The 19975-nt window shown below is 44.0% G+C and overlaps 2 protein-coding genes and 1 non-coding gene across 8 annotated transcripts in view; 1 reads left to right on the top strand and 2 right to left on the bottom strand.

Moving 5' to 3' along the window:
* PWWP2A (PWWP domain containing 2A) overlaps positions 1-3374 on the top strand; it is a 48231-nt gene extending 44857 nt beyond the window's left edge. For all 5 annotated transcript variants that reach the window (XR_003119976.1, XM_025389291.1, XM_025389290.1 and 2 more), the window contains one exon: positions 1083-3374. Coding sequence is in view for 4 of the 5 variants with exons in the window: in XM_025389291.1 (XP_025245076.1) it covers positions 1083-1096 (14 nt within the window). In the remaining variant the exon portion in view is untranslated. The remainder of the gene's footprint in view (positions 1-1082) is intronic.
* A 5797-nt stretch (positions 3375-9171) lies between these two features.
* LOC112627211 lies at positions 9172-9273 on the bottom strand. The gene has a single exon (XR_003120068.1). It is a non-coding gene; the product is annotated as a U6 spliceosomal RNA (small nuclear RNA).
* A 6703-nt stretch (positions 9274-15976) lies between these two features.
* TTC1 (tetratricopeptide repeat domain 1) overlaps positions 15977-19975 on the bottom strand; it is a 57991-nt gene continuing 53992 nt past the window's right edge. For both annotated transcript variants that reach the window (XM_025388236.1, XM_025388237.1), the window contains exon 8: positions 15977-16589. In XM_025388236.1, coding sequence (XP_025244021.1) covers positions 16456-16589 — 134 coding nt within the window. In that variant the 3' untranslated portion in view covers positions 15977-16455. The remainder of the gene's footprint in view (positions 16590-19975) is intronic.

Below are 19975 nucleotides of genomic sequence, written 5' to 3'. Positions count from 1 at the left end.
TGGGGAAGATACCTCCTGTGAAATGTTTGGAAGTTAAATAATGGGAAGGATGGGGTGGTTTCTCTGTTTTCCTTGTTGCATTGTGTTTGTTGTGTCTGTTATCATTCCACTGAAATACCATTTTTGGTTTAAAAATGCATTTGACCAAAAAATTCATCTTTCTTTCCACGGATCATCTCTTTTGGAATTGAAACTCATGTTGGTACTTGGGTTTCCAGGTTTGAGAGGCATAATCAGGGATTGTAGAAGGTTTCCGTGGGCATCTTTCTACTTCGTAGTATTAGAGGGAGGTTGGTAGTGTTGATCATTCTGGTCATGCTATTTAGCAGTCATTTTTATAAGCCCTGCCCTTTATAAATACTGCGCTTAGAGTCCTGCTTCTTGTTGGAGGTATGGTGAAGAGGCCTCTGCTGATAATCAGGTTTGCTGGTGTAACAAGGGATACAGGTCAGTCTAACCAGTGTACATGTGTTGTCTTCTAGTATCAAAATGGTGCTCTTGATGCCTTCTGATGTGCTGTGTCTACTTCTGGGGAGGCACCCTCCACTCCCTTCTTTTTTTACTCTCTGCAAGTATGTGGACAGTGTAACCTGCTGCTGATTTGTACATAGCCTGGCTCTGTTTATAAATTTGCTAAAACTGTAGGCTAGTCTGTGCTAGTAGAAGGCCTTTGGTGCTTCATAGCAGTCCCCAGCAACTAAACTGACTCTCACAGCATTATACTGTGAAATGGCAATATAAAGAACAAAGTTAAAATTCCCCTGTTACTAGGCAGATATTTATAAGCAAGTATTTTTAAAAAAACACTCAAGTGCACATTGATTATGTAAAAATGACAGCCATTTTACTTGTGTTGGAAACTGGCCTGATAATACTTCAGAAATAACATGAATATTTCTGCTGGTTTAGAGTGGCAGTAAGTTGTTTTCTTAAAACAACATCGGTCAGGTTTAACCGATTTAAAAGAAAAAATCAGGTGTGATCCCACAGTCTATGTAGGGCTTAAACAACAAGGACATCTTTTCCTCATATAATTACTTGTGCTTAACTACATTTTCTTCCTTTTCTTTACTATATTTCAGCACAAAGACATTAGCAGGCTGCTGGTTTCATGGACCTGTACCACAATGACACAGAGAACACCAGAGCATCAGGACTGAATGAAATTGGAGTTTTTAAAGCTGCACTAAGAAGTAAATGTTAAGGCAGTGGTTAAAAACAAGTCTATAAAGGGGCACTTGCAAATTGTCCTATCTTAAACCGAAGAAAAGGTATTAGGGAATATTTTATAAAAAATAAACTATTGCAATAAATCATGCATGAGATGAGGAGAAAAATGATGTGAATTACACACACAAGAACTCACTTGAATTTTATGTATGAAGAAACACTGACAGTAAATTCTTTTGAATGTGAAGTTCTTATCAGTACAGTTTGGACAGGCCTAAAAGACATGGGATGATGCAGAAATGCTGAATTATTTTTCATACTTAAACTTTGTGCTTTCTCCAAGGTTTAGGTTAATCAGTTCAGATACAAGCAAAGGTATTTCTAAAATGGCTCTTCTATGAAACAGCAATAGTCACATATGCCAAGGCCAATGTTTCCTTCAGGGTGCCAGTAGAAACAACAGAAAATAACATTCTGCTGAAAGGATGGCAAAGTGCCCCACCCCACCCCACAAACAAAATTTGGATCTTTTCCTTCTTTAATAAAGCAGGGCTGTATTATCTTGAATATATGTTTGCTTGTTAGAACATATTAAGATATATTTATTTGCCACTAGTATTTAACATTTTGTGCACATTTTCATAATTACATTCTTACCTTTCAAATTTTGACTCAAAGAGGATAGGCTAGTGTTGATCTTGGAGTGCAAATGTATACTCCAAGAGCTAGTTCTTAATTCTGCTGGGTTGGAAAGCCTTTTATTATTGTCTGTATCCTTACTGGTTTTATCTAGTTCAAAAAAGGTGACAGCGTCTAAATTTTGATGTGAACCTCTCTCCAGAAAGCCCCTCCTAAGTGCAAGAAATTCTAACAGGTGTCAGTAGGACTTGGCCCTGGGGGACAAGTGGCAGGAACAGGATCCTTTAAAACAGTGTCAAACTTTTCATGCATGGAGCATGAATTCTTACTAATAGAGACTGTAATTTTTTTCTTGTCTTTGGTAAATATTATAAAAAACCTTAATTTTTCTTTTTTAATGAATGGAGAAAACATGAGAAAACCAGATGGACCTGTTAGTACTACATTTTTAAGGCATTTTATATTTGATGGTGCCGTACTTTTAATAATAATAAAACTGAAGTTTTTTAGTGGCAATACTGATTTATTTTTTAAACCAGAAAGATAATCCATATTGATTACTTATTACAAAAAAGGGAAAATATGCCAAAAAATAAAAACCCTTAGAATTCATATGAAGCAACATAACAGGTAACTGAGCACTTGGCTCAAGTAGTCAGACTTTCCATAATGTTACCTGTGTAAGTTTGGAATTACCTAATAACCCCAGACTTAGGATTACCAAAGGGTTCTGGGTGAGTTTGAAAACATTTAATACACCTATGATTTGTTTTACAACTTGAAGAGGCAGGCAGTCTTGTGTCTAATGAGCTTAATGCAAATTCTAATTATACTGCAAATAATTTGAAGTTTTTATTGCATTCTACAATTGTCTGTTTGGAAAATTACATATTATGAAGTCATTATATATTTTATCAAGTCAGAAAAAAATCAGCTCAGGAACTGTAGCAGCAGGGAGTTCTAAAGATGACATGAACTATACTATAGGGGTGCCCTACTCTATATGGCCTAGGGCTTTGGTTTGGGTCAGTCTTGTTCTTTCAGATACATAACACCAGCAGTACCTTTCAGGCTCACTTCAGGAACCAGATAACTCCCAAACCATGGTGGAATTATACATGAATTGTATAATCAAGATTTTTAATTAAGCTTTAGAATTCTTTATTTGTGTAGAGTGATGGAAATGACCAAGAAGTAATAATATAAAGCAAAAGAATTGGGAGAGATCAGGTTATAAGTATATAAATATTTTTTTTCTCTCATGGCATATTCTCAAAGGTATTCTGTTGCAAACCAGATTTTCCTTTTTTAAAAAATGAAACTTGGTGGTATTTAAAATCTAGACCTACCATGTTGCTATTTCACTTTCATTGCTTTAGTTGCTTAATATTTAAGCTTTGCTTCATGCTACCTTTTGTCTGTACTTCAATCTTCATAAGCCTATTTTGTTTTGTAGACTTGAATGATAAAAATTGTTTCTCATCTTAAGTATGCTCAGAGTTTTAAATGTTAAAGAATGTTGTGTAACCTTTATCCAATAAAGTCTTTGATTTTTTAAAAATTTAGTTATTTAAAAACTATGTTTACTTTTTAGGAGTTAGTTTTTAAAATTTTTTTTTTTTTTTTTTTGCTATTAAAATTCAATCACTGGCTGTACTTTAGGGAGCTGTTTTGAGTAGCAGTGCTTCCTAAGGAGAACAACCTGCAGGAGATTTTATGGGACCTCTTTATGACCAAAGATAGAGAAAGGGTGAACAGTTTAATTAGGACCCTGTGCACAAACATAACTGCTTTTTGACAGAAACAACCTACCCTTCAGCGTTGGATGTAATTACATGCCTGCTGCTGGGTTTGTCTTGTTTTCCTTTGTTTTAATTTTAAGGAATCCTGCCCTTATGGACAGATGGTCGCTTCTTGAACAGCCCAGCACATTCAGTGAGAGGTCGAGGGTTTGGCCTAGGAATCAGAAACACTTGGTTATCAGGAGAAATGAGCCTTTTCAAACCTACAGACAGTTCACAGGACTGGCCCAGCAACTTAGGTCAATGTACTTTCTTTTCTGTTTCAGAAAGGCAATCCTTTGGCTGCCTGTTATTCCAGAGTACATGAAGGCTTTAATCTCAAACATTCTCCCATTTCAGTTTATCTAAATGAGTATGAAAAAGAGACCACAGGAATCTGGCTCTGCTAATATCTTTTTTCTCTCAAACGTCTCACTAATGAAAATGGAACAGAGAGAACCAGGGAAGATTAACAACCCATGTGCTCATTATCTGAGAGGGCCTACAGGAGACTCACACTAATCCTGGTCATGTATATCAGTATATTTATAGACACGACTCCTACAAGATGCAGGGAATGAGTGATGCAACCCATAGATGCAACTGAAAATCTTACTGATGCTGGCCTTCACATAAGAAAGCGTAAGTTCACTTTTCCTCTTTCAGGTAAAGTTTTTTTTTTTTTTTTTTTAAATTTAAATAATAGAGACTAGGTCTTGCTTTGTTGCCCAGGCTGGTGTCAAACTCCTGGACTCAAGTGATCCTCCTGCCCTGGCCTCCCAAAGTGCTGGGATTATAGGCATGAGCCACTGCACCTGGCCATGATTCTTTTCTCAGAATAAGAAATTATTTGAATAAAGAGGTTTTTTTTTTTTTTTTTTTTTGAGACGGAGTCTTGCTCTTGTTGCCCAGGCTGGAGTGCAATGGCATGATCTTGGCTTACTACGCCCTCCCTCCCCCGGGGTTCAAGCAATTCTCCTGCCTTAGCCTCCCGAGTAGCTGGGATTACAGGCATGTGCCACCACCCCTGGCTAATTTTGTATTTTTAGTAGAGATGAGGTTTCTCCATGTTGGTCAGGCTGGTCTCAAACTCCTGACCTCAGGTGATCCGCCCACCTTGGCCTCCCAAGGTGCTAGGATTACAGCGTGAGTGACTGTGCCTGGACTTTTTTTTTTTTTGAGATGGAATTTCACTGTTGTTGCCCAGGCTGGAGTGCAGTGGCGTGATCTTGGTTTACTGCAACCTCCACCTCCCGGGATCAAGCGATTCTCCTGCCTCAGGCTCCCGAGTAGCTGGGATTACAGGCATGTGCCACAACGCTTGGCTAATTTTGTATTTTTAGTAGAGACAGGGTTTCTCCATGTTGGTCAGGCTGGTCTCAAACTTCTGATCTCAGGTGATCCACCCGCCTCAGCCTCCCAAAGTGCTGAGATTACAGGCATGAGCCACTGTGCCTGGCCATATGTTGTTTTTTAAGGATCCTTTTCTCTAGTGATTAGCATGCTGCCAAATCTTTGCTTAATTGGAATGAGATTTATTTATTTAGAGACGGAGTCTTGCTCTGTTGCCCAGGCTGGAGTGCAGTGGCACGATCTCGGCTCTCTGCAACCTCTGCCTCCTGGGTTCAAGCAGTTCTGCCTCAGCCTCCCGAGTATTTGGGATTATGGGTGCTTGCCCCCATGCCTGGCTAATTTTTGTATTTTTAGTAGGGATGGGGTTTCGCCATGTTGGCCAGGCTGGTCTTGAACTCCTGACCTCAAGTGATCCGCCTACCTCGAGCTCCCAAAGTGCTGGGATTACAGGCGTGAGCCACCATACTTGGCTTGGAATGAAATTTCATGGCCTTAACAATTCCTTTGCTTTGGTACCAAGAAGGTATTGAGCTTGGGGTGAAGGAGAGTATGATTCAGGAAAACTGTGCCAGAAGAAGAGAGAGCTGGCCAAACACAGTGGGAAAACATTGTCTTTAAGTGTTAAGAGTACTTTCAGGGTTAGCCCTTTCATTTCCTTGTGAGGCAAGTTTGTAGAAGCAGCTGTCTAAAGGAGGGAAAGCAGGTTGGTGATGTTCAAAGAATGACGTTTTTGGCTGGGCATGGTGGCTCACGCCTGTAATCCCAGCACTTTGGGAGGCCGAGGCGGGTGGATCATGAGGTCAGGACATCGAGACCATCCTGGCTAACACGGTGAAACCCCATCTCTACTAAAAATACAAAAAATCAGCTGGGTGTGGTGGCGGGCACCTGTAGTCCCAGCTACTCAGGAGGCTGAGGCAGGAGAATGGAGTAAACACAGGAGGCGGAGCTTGCAATGAGCCGAGATAGTGCCACTGCACTCCAGCCTGGGCAACAGAGCAAGACTCTGTCTCAAGAAGAAGAAGAAGAAAAAGATGTTTTTACACTAATAACTTGCCTTAGTCTAAAGAGGTAGGAGACATGGATTCTGATATCAGTTCTGTCAATGACCTTTGACAGCAAAGTCACACAGTAGCCCCATTGGCAAAATGGGGTGTAGAAATCCATCTTACCAAGCTCTTCAGTTCCTACTCAGCCAAGGCTGAAACCCCTGGGAAGATGTCAGGAATTTTTTTTTTTTAGGAATTTTTTTTTTTGAGACGGAGTCTTGCTCTGTCACCCAGGCTGGAGTGCAGTGGTACGATCTCTGCTCACTGCAACCTCCGCCTCCTGGGTTCAAGCGATTCTCCTGCCTCAGCCTCCCAAGTAGCTGGGACTACAGACATGCACCACCGCACCCGACTCATTTTTGTATTTTTAGTAGAGACAGGGCTTCACCATGTTGGTCAGGTTGGTCTTGAACTCCTGACCTCGTGATCTGCCCACCTCGGCCTCCCAAAGTGCTGGGATTACAGGTGTCAGCCACTGTGCCGGGCCAGGAATTTTTGTTGTTAATTAGAATATAATCCACTGTTTCTGAGTTTTGTTTTAGCTCAGTGCCTAAGTCCTCTGGATCCTGAGTAGGCAGCTCAAAATTTGGGCGATCTTCTACATAAGTTGAACTGTAACATCATTGTGGAGTGCCCTGAGGTAAAAGAAGAGCCTGACATGTTAGTGCCCAGAAAAGCACAGCCAGTGCCTTTAGTAAGAACAGCCTTACAGAAGACAAGGATGGATACGACCCTTCACATGCCTAGATTCGGCTTTCTTAACATCTGTGGGAAATGAGACGGGCCAGACGAGCTTCTGTAGCACAAGCTGAAACTATAATCTCCAGCCTCTGATGCTAATTCAGAATCCAATCAAAGTACCACACTGCCCTACGAAACTATCAGCCCTTTTCTCCCAGTTAAGTTTATGGGCAAAGTTGCAAACAGCATTTAATTTTGGGGCAATCAAACTACGCCTTACAAACTTGAGATCAAGTACTGTGTATAGCCTAGGAAAACCTACTCCTTTGATTTTTAATTACTGTTTTCCCCACCTCTGTTCCCTTACTCCCATCCCTGAGGAGTTTCAGGTTTGTGGATTTCTGACTTTGAGTGGGAGGCACCGAGTGGAAGCTGTTTGCCACTGGCTCAGACAGCACGTGGCAGTTGCTGGGTGTGAGTCCAGGGGGGCATGTCTCTGATGTGGACGTCAGTCTGGTACTGTAGGCCGCAGAGGGACAGTGAGATTCCAGTATCTTCAAATCTACCTCTTCACATTTGAAACCAAGAGTTTCTCCAGAAGCCTTTTTGGGTGGGGATTCCCTTCACATCTGTCATGACGACTGATGGCTGATGAGCCCAGTGCCTAGTAGTGGTTCCCACCTTAATAGGCCATATTTTTCTGCAAGCGGAACCGGCAGCTGGGACTGATGGAAATGAAGACTAGCTGACACTGGGTCACTGGCACAGATCACTTGCTGTGGGCTTCCTTGGCAGTGAGGCAGCAGACCTTGTTGTGCCTTAGTGAAGGGGGAAATGGGAGCTTCCAGTTTCCACTTGAGTGAAAGGAAAAAGAAGGCAGGGAATCATATTTCTAGTTCTGGCTGATAGAACTTAACTTTTGTATGATGGCACGTATTCCTAGCTTGCAGATCTCAGAGGACTGGGCAACTAGAAGAAAATTTTATATTAATTTTTTGGTTTTTTTTTTTGAGATGGAGTTTTGCTCTTGTTGCCCAGGCTGGAATGCAGTGGCACATTCTCAGCTCACTGCAACCTCCACTTCCCCGGTTCAAGCAGTTCTCCTGCCTTAGCCTCCCGAGTACCTGGGATTACAGACATGCGCCACCACACCCAGCTAATTTTGTATTTTTAGTAGAGATGGGGTTTCACCATGTTAGGCTGGTCTCAAACTCCTGACCTCAGGTGATCTGCCCACCTCAGCCTCCCAAAGTACTGGGATTACAGGCATGAGCCACCCCACCTGGCGATATTAATGTTTTTATTGTAGAATATCTCAGATATTTGTAAAAGTAGACCAGTAAAACAAACCCCTGTGTACCCAACCTAGCTTTAACAAGTACCAACTTGTGGCCAGGAAGATTGAAAATTCTGATGCTTTGAAATGTAAAAATAGAGAACATCCTTACTCTTTTTAGTCGTATTGTTTTTGAGACAAGGTCTTGCACAGTTTAGGCTGGAGTGCACTTGTGCAATCCTGGCTCACTGTAGCCTCGACCTCCAGGGCTCAGGTGATCCTCTGGCCTCAGCTTCCTGAATAGCTGGGACCACAGATAGACATACTACCAGGCCTGGCTAATTTAAAAATAAATTATCTTTGTAGAGATAGGGGCTCACCATGTTGCCCAGGCTGGTCTTGAACTCCTGGACTCAAGCAGTCCTCCCACTTCAGTCTCCCAAAATGCTGGGATTACAGCCATGAGCCAGTGCGTCCAGCCACTGCGCCGAGCTCTCTCACTCATTTTCATAAACTAACATTTTTTTTGAGACGGAGCCTTGCTGTGTTGCCCAGGCTGGAGTGTAATGGTGCAATCTTGGCTCACTGCAACTTCTGATTCCTGAGTTCAAGTGATTCTCCCACCTCAGCCTCCCGAGTAGCTGGGATTACAGGCACCTGCCATCATGCCTGGCTAATTTTTGATTTATTTATTTATTTTTGAGATGGAGTCTTGCTCTGTTGCCCAGGCTGGAATGCAGGCACCTGCCATCACACCTGGCTAATTTTTGTTTTATTTATGAGATGGAGTCTCACTCTGTTGCCCAGGCTGGAGTGCAGGCGCCTGCCATCACATCTGGCTATTTATTTATTTATTTATGAGACAGTCTCGCTCCGTTGCCCAGGTTGGAGTGCAATGGTGCAGCCATGGCTCACTGCAGCCTCAACCTTGTGGTTCAAGTGGTCTTCCTGCCTCAGCCTCCTGAGTAGCTGGGACTACAGGTATGCACTACCACCCCTAGCTAACATAAAAAAATTTATTTTGTAGTGATAGGGTTTCCCTGTATTATCCAGGTGGTTCTGAACTCCTGGGCTCAAGCGATCCTCCCACCTCGCCCTCCGAAGGTGCTGGGATTACAGGCATGAGCCACTGTGCCCAGCCCGTAAACTGCCCCTTGAAGGGTTGTAAGCAGTCGTTCTCATGTGCTAACGTTATTTTCACCCTACTTCTTGGACTGGCTGGTAGCAAGTAATCCATTTTTTTAATTGACTTTTTTTCCCAGAGTCCATGCTAATCTTCTCTGTATCCTTCCAATTTTAGTATATGTGCTGTCGAAGCAAGCACAGTAATCAATTTTTCATTTTCAGAGGCATTAATGGATCTGGTATAGTGTGAGGTCAGGATAGCTCTGCACACAACAGGAGGAAGTGATTGCAAATGATAGCTTCCTTTCCCTGTACAGCTTTTAATTGTGCAGTTCACTGAAGGAACATATTTTTCAGCCACTTCTGGTGGAATGTGCACATACTTTTTAAAAGGAAATCCAGGTGATGGAAGGATTAAGCTTGTTACTATCAAATACCGAGGAAGCAGGCTGGAAAGAATCCCTAACTGAAATCACTTCAAGGAGAGTTGACTAGGATTGTGTGGGTATGTATCAAGTACACAGTAGCCACAGATAAGGTTAGAGGAAGAGTTTCTCTTCCCTATCCTCGTCCCTCCTGTATTTCTTAAGGGGAGGGACGAGCATAGGGAGGGAACCGGCACAGTAATGAAGGGAAGTGATCACAGAAAACAACAGGAAGGAACATACAATCCAGCTGGCAGTGACCACAGGCTGCAGGCTCATAAGGCTGCATCTGAACGGGGGCTGCGCAGCTGAGCGCCAGCAGCTCCAGCCTTTCCTCTTAAGCCAAGGGCAATCTGGAGAGAGCACAGATAAGCAGAGGAAACGGATGAGGGCTTGTCGAGATATTTCCCATCCTATGTGGTGTCTCAGATTTGCACTTTGGTCTTGGGGGATTATTGGACTCTTCCTCTTAAAGATCTTTTCCAAGATTAAAGCAGCCATTAACTTCCACAGCTGTCTTAACAGCCGTCCTCTTGGGTCTGTTATCATAGCCTTTCCCTTTGACATCCCAAGTTTTACAGAACTGGTGGTAAAAGGATTTGCAGGCCTGCTTACTTCTTGGGATCAGACCATGCTTGCAAAAATATATCTTCCATCAGGTTTACATCTGACGCCTGCTGCCAGCTTCTCCTCCCACTATCTATTCAGGCAGTAAAATGCCTCTAAAAAGCTCCTGCGCCTAGTCTTCCTGCACCAACTTAGATCCTAGCTTGAAAGTTGAGTGAAATGTTACTTACCAGTAGTCTCAGAGGCCAGTTCAGAGAGTGAAGGGGCACCAGAAATAACTACTAAGCCCGACAACATCTCTTTTTCTTTTTAAGACAGGGTCTCACTCCCAGGCTGGAATGCAGTGGTGCCATCTTGGCTCACTGCAGCCTTGACTTCCTGGGCTCTGGTGATCCTCCCACCTCAGCCTCCTAAGTACCTGGGACTACAGGTGTGTACCACCACGCCTGGCTAATTTTTTGTATTTTTACTAAAGATAGGGTTTCGCCATGTTGCCCAGGCTGGTCTCGAACTCCTGGGCTAAAACTATTCACCCACGTTGGCCTTCCAAAGTGCTGGGATTACAGATGTGAGCCACTGCGCCTGGCCAGCAACATTTCTTAAAGCACTCTCCCCTACTTTTAGTTACATAAAATGTTGTAGGAACTGCAACTCTCAGCATTTATGGATGACACAAACATTCATGTCTTTGGCTTTATCCAAGCAGCTCTGAAGGACAGTGTATGAGGTCTCGTCATTTTGCCGAAGCTCAGATGTATGCCCAGTGCCACGATGTCCCTAAAGTTATAGGAGCATCTATAACATGTAGGCTTAGCAACTCCCCAGCTTCCACACTTAGACATGGTATAACACTGTCTCCTTAAGTACAGTTATTTGTAAAGTGAGATGGGCGTTTTGCAGGGAATGGGGCAAGGAGCAAAAGGCTAAAAATCACCAACCACAACAAACTGGCTGCAGTGCTTGTGATGAAAGGGAAGCACACATGGAAAGGCATATTTTTTTTTCTTTCAGAGACAGGGTCTCTCACTGTTACCCAGGCTGGAGTGTGGTGGCTCGGTCATAGCTCACTGCAGCTTCAAACTCCTGTGCTCAAGTGATCCTCCTGCCTCAGCCTCCCAACTAGCTGGGGCTACAAGCATGTGCCACCATACCTGACTTGGTTTTAAAACATTTTTTGGTAGAGATGGGGTCTCAGTATGTTGACTTGGCTAAGGTCTCGAACTCCTGGTTTCAAGTGATCCTCCTGCCTCAGCCTCCCAAAGTGTTGGGATTACAGGTGTAAGCCACTGCACCTAGCTAGTTCTTAGAAAAATGGTTGAGATTTTTAAAATAGGTAAATTTAACAGCATGGATCCATGAGTAAAATGAAGGAATGAACCCACAGTGCACTCTACACAGAAAAACCACCATATGAGTATGAATTTGTTTTAGAAATCCCAATTTCCTGGGGAAGCCTCCTGCAGAGGCCCCAACCAATGGAAAAGCTGCTCCTGTGAAAACTGGAAAAGTAGTTAGGATACAGTGTGGGAATATACAGAAAACATAAGACTTGATGGAAATGTGGCCTGGAGAAGGTGAGGAGACTGAAATGAAAGGAAAAGTTGGGGATTTTTTAATCCTTGGAAATATCCAAGATGCAAAGAATGAAAACTTAAAAACCAGGAGACAGATGCTTACAGGCCAGGTTGAATGTTCAACATCTGAGGACATTCTACATGGCCGCGCAAGACAGGCTAGACTGGCTTAGAGTGACCTTCTTTACAGAATGCTTTTTATTTTTATTATGTATTTATTATTACAGAAATGGGGTCTTGCTATATTGCCCAGGCTGGTCTCAAACTCCTAAGCTCAAGCGATCCTCCTGCCTTGGCCTCCCTACGTGTTGGGATTACAGGCATGAGCCACTGTGCCCAGCCTACAGAATGTTGTTTTGAGCTCCATGGGTATGATTACTGGATTCACTGTTGAGAAACCCTAGCTGAGCCCTCCAAATTTGCCAGAACTACACACTTAACGAAATAACACTACTAAGAAAGTTTACTTGAGTAACTAGGGCCAGAAACTCCAGGGTGAGGTGGCCACTTCGGGCAATACCGGGTTAAGTCACAGATAAGTTACTGACTTTGATTCAGTGACACCAAGCTGTCGTCTCTGTCTCCCACTGCATTCTTTGGAATGTGAAAAATAGCAAGTAAGCCTTTTTTTTTTTTTTTTTGAGATAGGTTGGTTTCACTTTGTCACCCAGGCTACAGTACAGTGGCATGATCTCAGTTCACTGCAGCCTCGACCTCCTGGGCTCAAGCAATCCTCCTGCCTCAGTCCCTCAAGTAGCTGGGACTACAGGCGCACACCACCACACCCAAATAGTTTTTTGTATTTTTTGTAGAGATGGGGTTTCACCATATTGTCCAGGCTGGTCTTGAACTCCTGAGCTAAAGGAGTCTGCCCACCTCAGCCTCCCAAAGTGCTAGGATTACAGGACCTGTGCCTGGCTGAGAAAAAATAGCAAGCAAGCCTCCTAAGCTGACATTTGAATTACTTGCTGGGTCTTAAAATTTATGGAGATGATTAGTTTCTATTTATCTTGAGGTAACAGATATTGGTTAGTAGTGAAGGAAAAATCTGAAAAAACAGGCACCAAAAGGGCACAGAATTAGAAGACTTTTGAATAGTGATGGTTGTTCACATTAAAACCACCTCTTGTGGAATATCCTTTAATACCAGTTTACTAAGTCTCTAGTACAGTGGTAGCTGCTGGTACTATTAACAACATAAATGTGGCCCTTTTCATGAGCTCATGGTCTACTCAGGAGGCAGATGAGAAATAGTAGATATTTTAAAGAATGTTTCTCAGAGTCTCCAGGGCAATTCTAAAAGATCAAAAATTATTTTTTTTGAGACAGGGTCTCACTGTGTTACCCAGGCTGGAGTACAGTGGCATGATCTCAGCTTACTGCAACCTCCGCCTGTCGGGTTCAAGCGATTCCCCTGCCTCAGCTTCCTGGGTAGCTGGGACAGGCGCCCGCCACCATGCCCGGCTAATTTTGTATTTTTAGTAGAGATGAGGTTTTGCCATATTGGCCAGGCTGGTCTGGAACTCCTGACCTCAGGTGATCCACCTGCCTCAGCCCCCCAGAGTGCTGGGATTACAGGTTTGAGCCACCGCACCCAGCCTCCAAAAATTATTTTGACCCATTGCAATATTGTTGGAATAAGAATATGTACAACGTCACAGTGTTACTACCTTAAAAGTAAATTCTGGTATGCTTTTTTGGTGGGGGGTGGGAAGCATCATATAACTTTTTAAAATTTTTTGAGATGGAGGCTTGCTCTGTCACACAGGTTGGAGTGCAGTGGTGTGATCTTGGCTCACTGCAATCTCCAGCTCCTGGGTTCAAGCAATTCTCCTGCCTTAGCCTCCCAAGTAGCTGGGATTACAGGCATGTGCCATTGTGCCTGGCTAATTTTTATATTTTTAGTAGAGATGGGGTTTCACCATGTTGGTCAGGTTGGTCTCGAACTCCTGACCTCAGGTGATCGCCCGCATTGGCCTCCCGAAGTTCTGAGATTACAGGTGTGAGCCACGGTACCTGGCCATAGCTTTAAAATCATACATTCTAGCAGCAATAGGCAAATACAGGCCACCTTCCTACCTTAACACTTACTTTCTACTTTTGAACTCTGAAGATTTTCTATGGTCAAACATTTTCAAAAGGTTTGAATATATCTTTTCTTACAAATGTTAGAAGCAGCAAAGTAACAGTGCCCGATAAAAACTCCTTGGCTTAAGCAAACTCACACCTGCTGACATCCTTTCCTTTCCAGACAAGGCACTGCTTGGCCCACCCACTGGGAGCATGTAATGTTGGCCTTGTGTAGCACCTATAAGATTTCAGTGTGATTGAGAGGAAGAGGAGGACGAAGCCTAAGAAACAAAATCTCTACACTCACGGCAATGGTGGTCTTGGGCATCTTCTCTTAACCAAAGCTGTTTCTAGATGAACAAGTCTATTTCCTATTCCTTGGAGACACAGACAGTCCTTCAGGAATCTCAGCCCTGACTTTGCTAACTCTAAGCCATTGAGCTCCAGGCACAATCTGACAGTAGTTCTCAAAATGTAGTCCAAGGCTCTGCAGGCGTTCTGGAGACCCTTTCAAGGTGTCTATCTGGCCAAAACTATTTTCATAATACAAAATTAAAGGGTCTACTTTTTTCACTGTCATCCTGTCAATGACTGCACTGTGATCTCATGACAAACTGAATATAGGAGATGTGAGACTCTTGCTGTTTTCTATCAAGCCATGCATTAAAGAGATTTGCAAAAATGTCACTCTTCTCACTAAAATGTGTCTTTGAGTTGGAAGATTTTTTCATAAAAATAAAAAAAAATTAATTAAAACTTTTTTTTTTAGAGACAAGGTCTGTGTCACCCAGGATGAAGTGGAGCAGTGGGATCATAGCTCACTGCAGTCCTGAACTCCTGGGCTCAAGCAATCAATCCTCCTGCCTCAGCCTCCCAAGTAGCATGAAGCCACTATGCCCAGCTAATTTTTTTTTTTTAACTTTTTTTTTGTAGAGACGGAACCTTGCTATGTTGCTTAGGCTGGTCTGGAGCTCTGGTCTCAAGCAATACTCCCACATTGGCCTCCTGAAGTGCTGGGATTACAGGCATAAACCATCCATCATTCCTGACTTGACATAAAATTATTGATAGTAACATGAAACGTGTTATTTTTTAAAGGGATTAAATACTTTAAAATTTTCTATCTTAATTTTTAATATACTAAATATTGATATAATGCACATAAGTGGAAATGCTCTTAAAATTTTTTTTGCAGACTATGAAGGGCTCCTGAAATAAAAGTTTGGGCACGGTGGCTCACATCTGTAATCCTAATGCTTTGGGAGGCCGAGGTGGGTGGATCACCTTGAGGCCAGGAGTTCAAGACCAGCTTGGCTAACATGGTGAAACTCTGTCTCTACTAAAAATACAAAAAATTAGCCAGGTGTGGTGGTACATGCCTGTAATCCCAGCTACTCTGGAGGCTGAGGCAGGAGAATTGCTGGAGCCTGGGAGGCAGAGGTTGCAGTGAGCCAAGATCGCGCCACTGTACTCCAACCTGGGTGACACAGCGAGACCCCGTCTCAAAAAAGAAAAAAAAAATTGAGAACCACTGTCTAGCATAATGCTGGCTGCACAGGAAGCACTCAACACTCACTTCCAGACCATCCAGTATTCATACAACTTGTATGGTTTTTCACGCAGACATTTTTGGGAAAATTGGATGCCAGATTTAACACAGTTTCTTCTGAGGTTCACTTTGACCAAAAGGAAAAAAAAGATCAAAAGCTTTTAGGAACAGATCAGAAGAATCACATAGTCCTTAACACTGGGAGTATGACTGACTACTGCACGTCACTTACAGAATTATATGTGTAATTTACTTCCAAGATGAAACTTGTATGGCAATGCTTTTGACACTCAAACCAGAGCAACTGCAAGCTTTTCACTAGCATCAACTGATGAGGAGAAAAATATTCTATCTTTGACACCTCTGGGTTCATGTAGTTGAAAAGAATATGGTTTTGTTCTGGGATTCATATACTACCATTCCTTGATGAAGCTATTTTAAGTTAAAAATACTAACATTTGGTCAAAAACAGATTTATAATTATCTACACAAACCTGGTGGGGCCCAAGACAGCTTGTAAGGTGGACTTTCTGAATTCTAGTACATGGTAGAATGGTCAACTCTTCAAGATAAATCTACAAGGCAACAAAAACTTTGGGCAGATTTGTGGAATCTGTTATCAGTAACCCTGCTTGAAACCAACACTGCTCCCAAAGCCAGAGAAGGCTTCTGCCTTAGTTGTCATTACGTGACAAAATTCACAACCCAACCCAGACCTAAGCACAGAAAGCTTTTATTACCACAGAGGAAATCAGGAAATGCTGGAGGCAGCCTCGTTAGCTGTGTGATCAGGGAGGGGACAGGCAGGCGGGAACCCGTCATCAGTCATGTCTGGGCAGTCTCCCAACCAACAGGTCTGTTTGGTTCAGGAGAGGCTTTTGCTGGGCTGTGTGTCTGTGTGGATAAGGAAGGTCAGCCTCGACAAATGGGCTTCTTCCTGGACATAGGACAGCCAGAACCGGGATACCAGCTGCACAGACACCACCTTAAAATGGAAATCAAATTAGGTTCATTACATCAGGAAGTACATTTCACCCTGATCATAAAAGAGGGAAAAGGGAGCACTAGGCTCTACTGGATAGCCTTTCTTTTAGATAAGATGCTTTTAAAAGTTAAACATTGGCAGGGCCTTTCCCCTTGCTAACAGCAAGCAGCACACAATTCCAAGTCAGCTTGTAAAGCTATTGTTATCTTTGTTATCTGTTATTATTTGGATTTTGAACGAAATTGATGGAGTACGAGCCGGTAGAGGAATCCTGTTTGATCTGGAAATTTTCCGTGGAGAGCCCAAAAGGTCGGAGAACCAAGTTCCCAAGATCTTTTAATTTACCTGTAATGTAAAAGCAAAAACTCAAATGAATACAGGAATGAACAGAAGCAGGAAGGCACCAATTAATCTTGCCTTACCACTGAGTACAAAATATAAAAGCATCTCTTTGCAGTTAAAGAAATGCCTACTTTTAATATGATGAAAGCTTCCAGGAGAGTTCCCAACCCCTATTCCCCACTCAGCAGTGCAGTCACTTCAGTGCCATCCACCCCAAGCCTGCGCTTCCATAGATGAGAGTGGAGTCCTGCTGGCTCTCTCTGGGAGATAAGAGCCTCCTGTCCTAACTGGCCAGTACTATCAAAGGACACAGGCTTCTGGGGTGAGTTCTGGGAAAACCAACTGCTGTTCCAGTGAGGCTCAAGGCACCCTGCCAAGCCAGGTCTGCCTGGTAGTGAGGGCAGAGGTCCCTCCAAGTCTCTTTTCTCTAGAACGGCAGCAGCCACCTGCTAAATTTAATTCAACTCAGTCCATTTCCACTGAGCTTGGATTCATATTCAAGAGCTTCCTGCTTTCCTAAGCAAATCCTTAGCTTCTATACCAGACTAGCCATTTCTTAGAAATGAGATCTTGTTCATTTGCACAGCAACCTCAATAAGACCTCAATAGTCCACGCTCCTCTTCCCAAGTTTCAGGCTTTATTTACACATGACTTGAGTGAGATATATAAGTCAGGTGTGGTGGCTAACACCTGTAATCCCAGCACTTTGGGAGGTCGAGGTGGGTAGATCACTTGAGGTCAGGAGTTCGAGACCAGCCCGGCCAACATGGTGAAACCTTATCTCTACTAAAAATACAAAAATCAGCTGAGGGTGGTGGCATGTGCCTGTAGTCCTAGCTACTAGGGAGGCTGAGGCAGGACAATCGTTTGCACCTGGGAAGCAGAGGTTGCAGTGAGCTGAGATTGCGCCACTGCACTCCAGCCTGGGCGACAGAGTGAGACTCCGTCTCAAAAAAGAAAAAGAAAAAAAAAAAAAAGTCACGGTGTATAGCCGACGGTTCTTGCCAAGCGTGGTGACTCATGCCTGTAATCCCAGCACTTTGGGAAGCTGACGCAAGAGGACGGTTTGAGCCCAGTAGTTCTAGACCAGCCCAAGCAACATGATGAGATGCTCATCTCTACAATTTTTTTTTTAAAAAAAAACAAACAAAAAACTAACAGTTCTTATGCTGTTTTAAGATATAAGGAACATTTGAAACTAGGAATGTTCCAGAAAATTTTGGCGGGGATGGGTGAATAAACAGTTTCAACCTTTTCTAAACTGCTTTAATTTTTCTTGCAGGTCTGCTTCCAGTGGAGGTGAGAATGGGGGTAGACGAAAAGAGAAATCCCTAATCATCAGAGGCACAGGCTCCTTCCCACTTCCTAGCAGCTTTTCTCACTCTGAGACCTCCCATCTTAGAGTAAAGCCCAGGTAAAGCACTTAAAGATGCATGGCCTTGGCTGGGTACAGTGGCTCACACCAGTAATCCCAGCACTTTGGGAGGCTGAGGCAGGAGGATCACGTGAGTCTAGGAGTTTGAGACCAGCCTGAGCAACATAGGGAGACCCTGTATCTACAAAAATTTAAAAATTAGCTGGATGTGGGGGAACACGCCTGTTGTCACAGCTATGCAGAGGCTGAGGTAGGAGGACTGCTTGAGCCCAAGGAGTTCAGGGCTGCAGTGAGCCATGATCGTGCCATTGCACTCCAGCCTGGGTAACAGCAAAAAAGACGCATGGCCTTTACATTTTCCAGGCCTCCCTAATAACGCATGTAAGAACTTTTAGTCTCAGGCTTAAGAACTAGCCCAAGGAAGCTCACCATGTCCAGAGAAAGGCCAACCCATCTTTGGATGAAACAGTAAATTGAGAAAGCTCCCAGAACCTGGGATGGCCGTTCTCCAGGCAGGCCTCCGAAACCTAAACCTGGGACACACATGTTCAGTGCTGCTGCTTGTGTCAGGAAACCACCGGCACAAACCCTGGGTGCCTGCGCACGGGAGCGGCACAGCCTCGGGCACATGTGTGTATAGGGAGGGGCTCACAATAAGCAAGAGTAAGACAGGGCAGCCTCAGGGCAACCTGAGTTAGCAACACCAACCAGGAACGCTGGCAGTTTGTCCTGGGGTTGGAAAAAGAGGACAGGGAGGGGGGGAAAAAACCCATCAAAAGCAGCCCAATAAAATGTTGGTACTGGGAAATCCTTGGCTCTTGTGATACGGAGTGAGTGAAGTGAGAATGACTCTCAGGAGCCACTCACATCAGACTCTCGAGGAGGGGCAGTTCCATGGTGGAGAAGCCTCCGGTCCAGGCCTACTCTGGATGGTCCACTGAGCCCAGGGCCACTACGTGGATGGAGGGATCATTGCAAGCTCATCTCCAGTGCCAGAAAAACAATTTAAAGTACAGACTGGAGATTTTACTTGGCATCTATTATGTGAGCCACTGGGATGTCAAGAATAAAAGTAGCTTCCATGCACAGCGATCACAGTCTAGTGGGGAGGCAGACCCAAAAGACTGAGGTGTGCCCAGAAGTGCTTTCTGACCTTGCAGGAGCACGAGGAAGCCTTTTCAGAAGAGGCTGCATGCCACAGTGCTCTAGGGGATGGGAATCGGTCCCGGGTGATGGCATGTCACCGTGCTCCAGCGATGGCAGTGTCCTCAGGCAGCAGTGGCTTGGCTTTCGGCTGGTCTGCACGAAAGGAGGTTTCCCTCTAGTGCAGAAAGCCCATTCCAAGCTAAGACTGCAAATATTCAAACTGCCAAAGAGAGGAAGAATTCTCTTTCCCAGGCTCTCACTTTGCCTAACTGGCTAAAGGGCCTGTCTGCCACAAGTCACCTCTGAACTTTTAGCTTGTGTGATTCTATGGTGTGGCAGTCATGAAGATGTACTTCTCCAAATGCAGGGGACACAGTGGCTGCACTCTAAAATCCATCAGCACGTTCCTGCAGAGGCCACCCTTCCCACCTGCGGCTTCCAGCCAGCGCCTGAGCATGCGAGGGGCAGGCCAGGGACTCGTCTGAGGGGCAGCGCTGGCTCCCCAATGGCTTTGTTGAAACTTTCTCAACACCACACTCCAGTGGAAAACTCCCCCTCCCCCGCTCCTCCTCCTCCACAGGGGTCTGCCAGCTCTGCCAACATCCTCCAGCTCCCAGCCCCTCCCCCGCTCCTCCTCCTCCACAGGGGTCTGCCAGCTCTGCCAACATCTTCCAGCTCCCAGCCCCATATTCCCTTGCAGGTGTTTCCCCCAATAAATCTCTTGTACTTTTAATCCTATCTTGGCATCTGTTTTTTGGATGACCCAGACTAACACATAGATAATTATTCTTTTTCCTTCAATTCCAGTATCTCTGCCTTTATAACATTCCACATTAATTTCACCAACCATCACTTACAGGAAAAAAA

The sequence above is a fragment of the Theropithecus gelada genome, chromosome 6 (genome assembly GCF_003255815.1).
Source record: "Theropithecus gelada isolate Dixy chromosome 6, Tgel_1.0, whole genome shotgun sequence".
NCBI classification, from domain to species: domain Eukaryota; kingdom Metazoa; phylum Chordata; class Mammalia; order Primates; family Cercopithecidae; genus Theropithecus; species Theropithecus gelada.
Note: the sequence above shows the minus strand (reverse complement) of the source record. Positions and strands in the feature narration are given on the sequence as shown.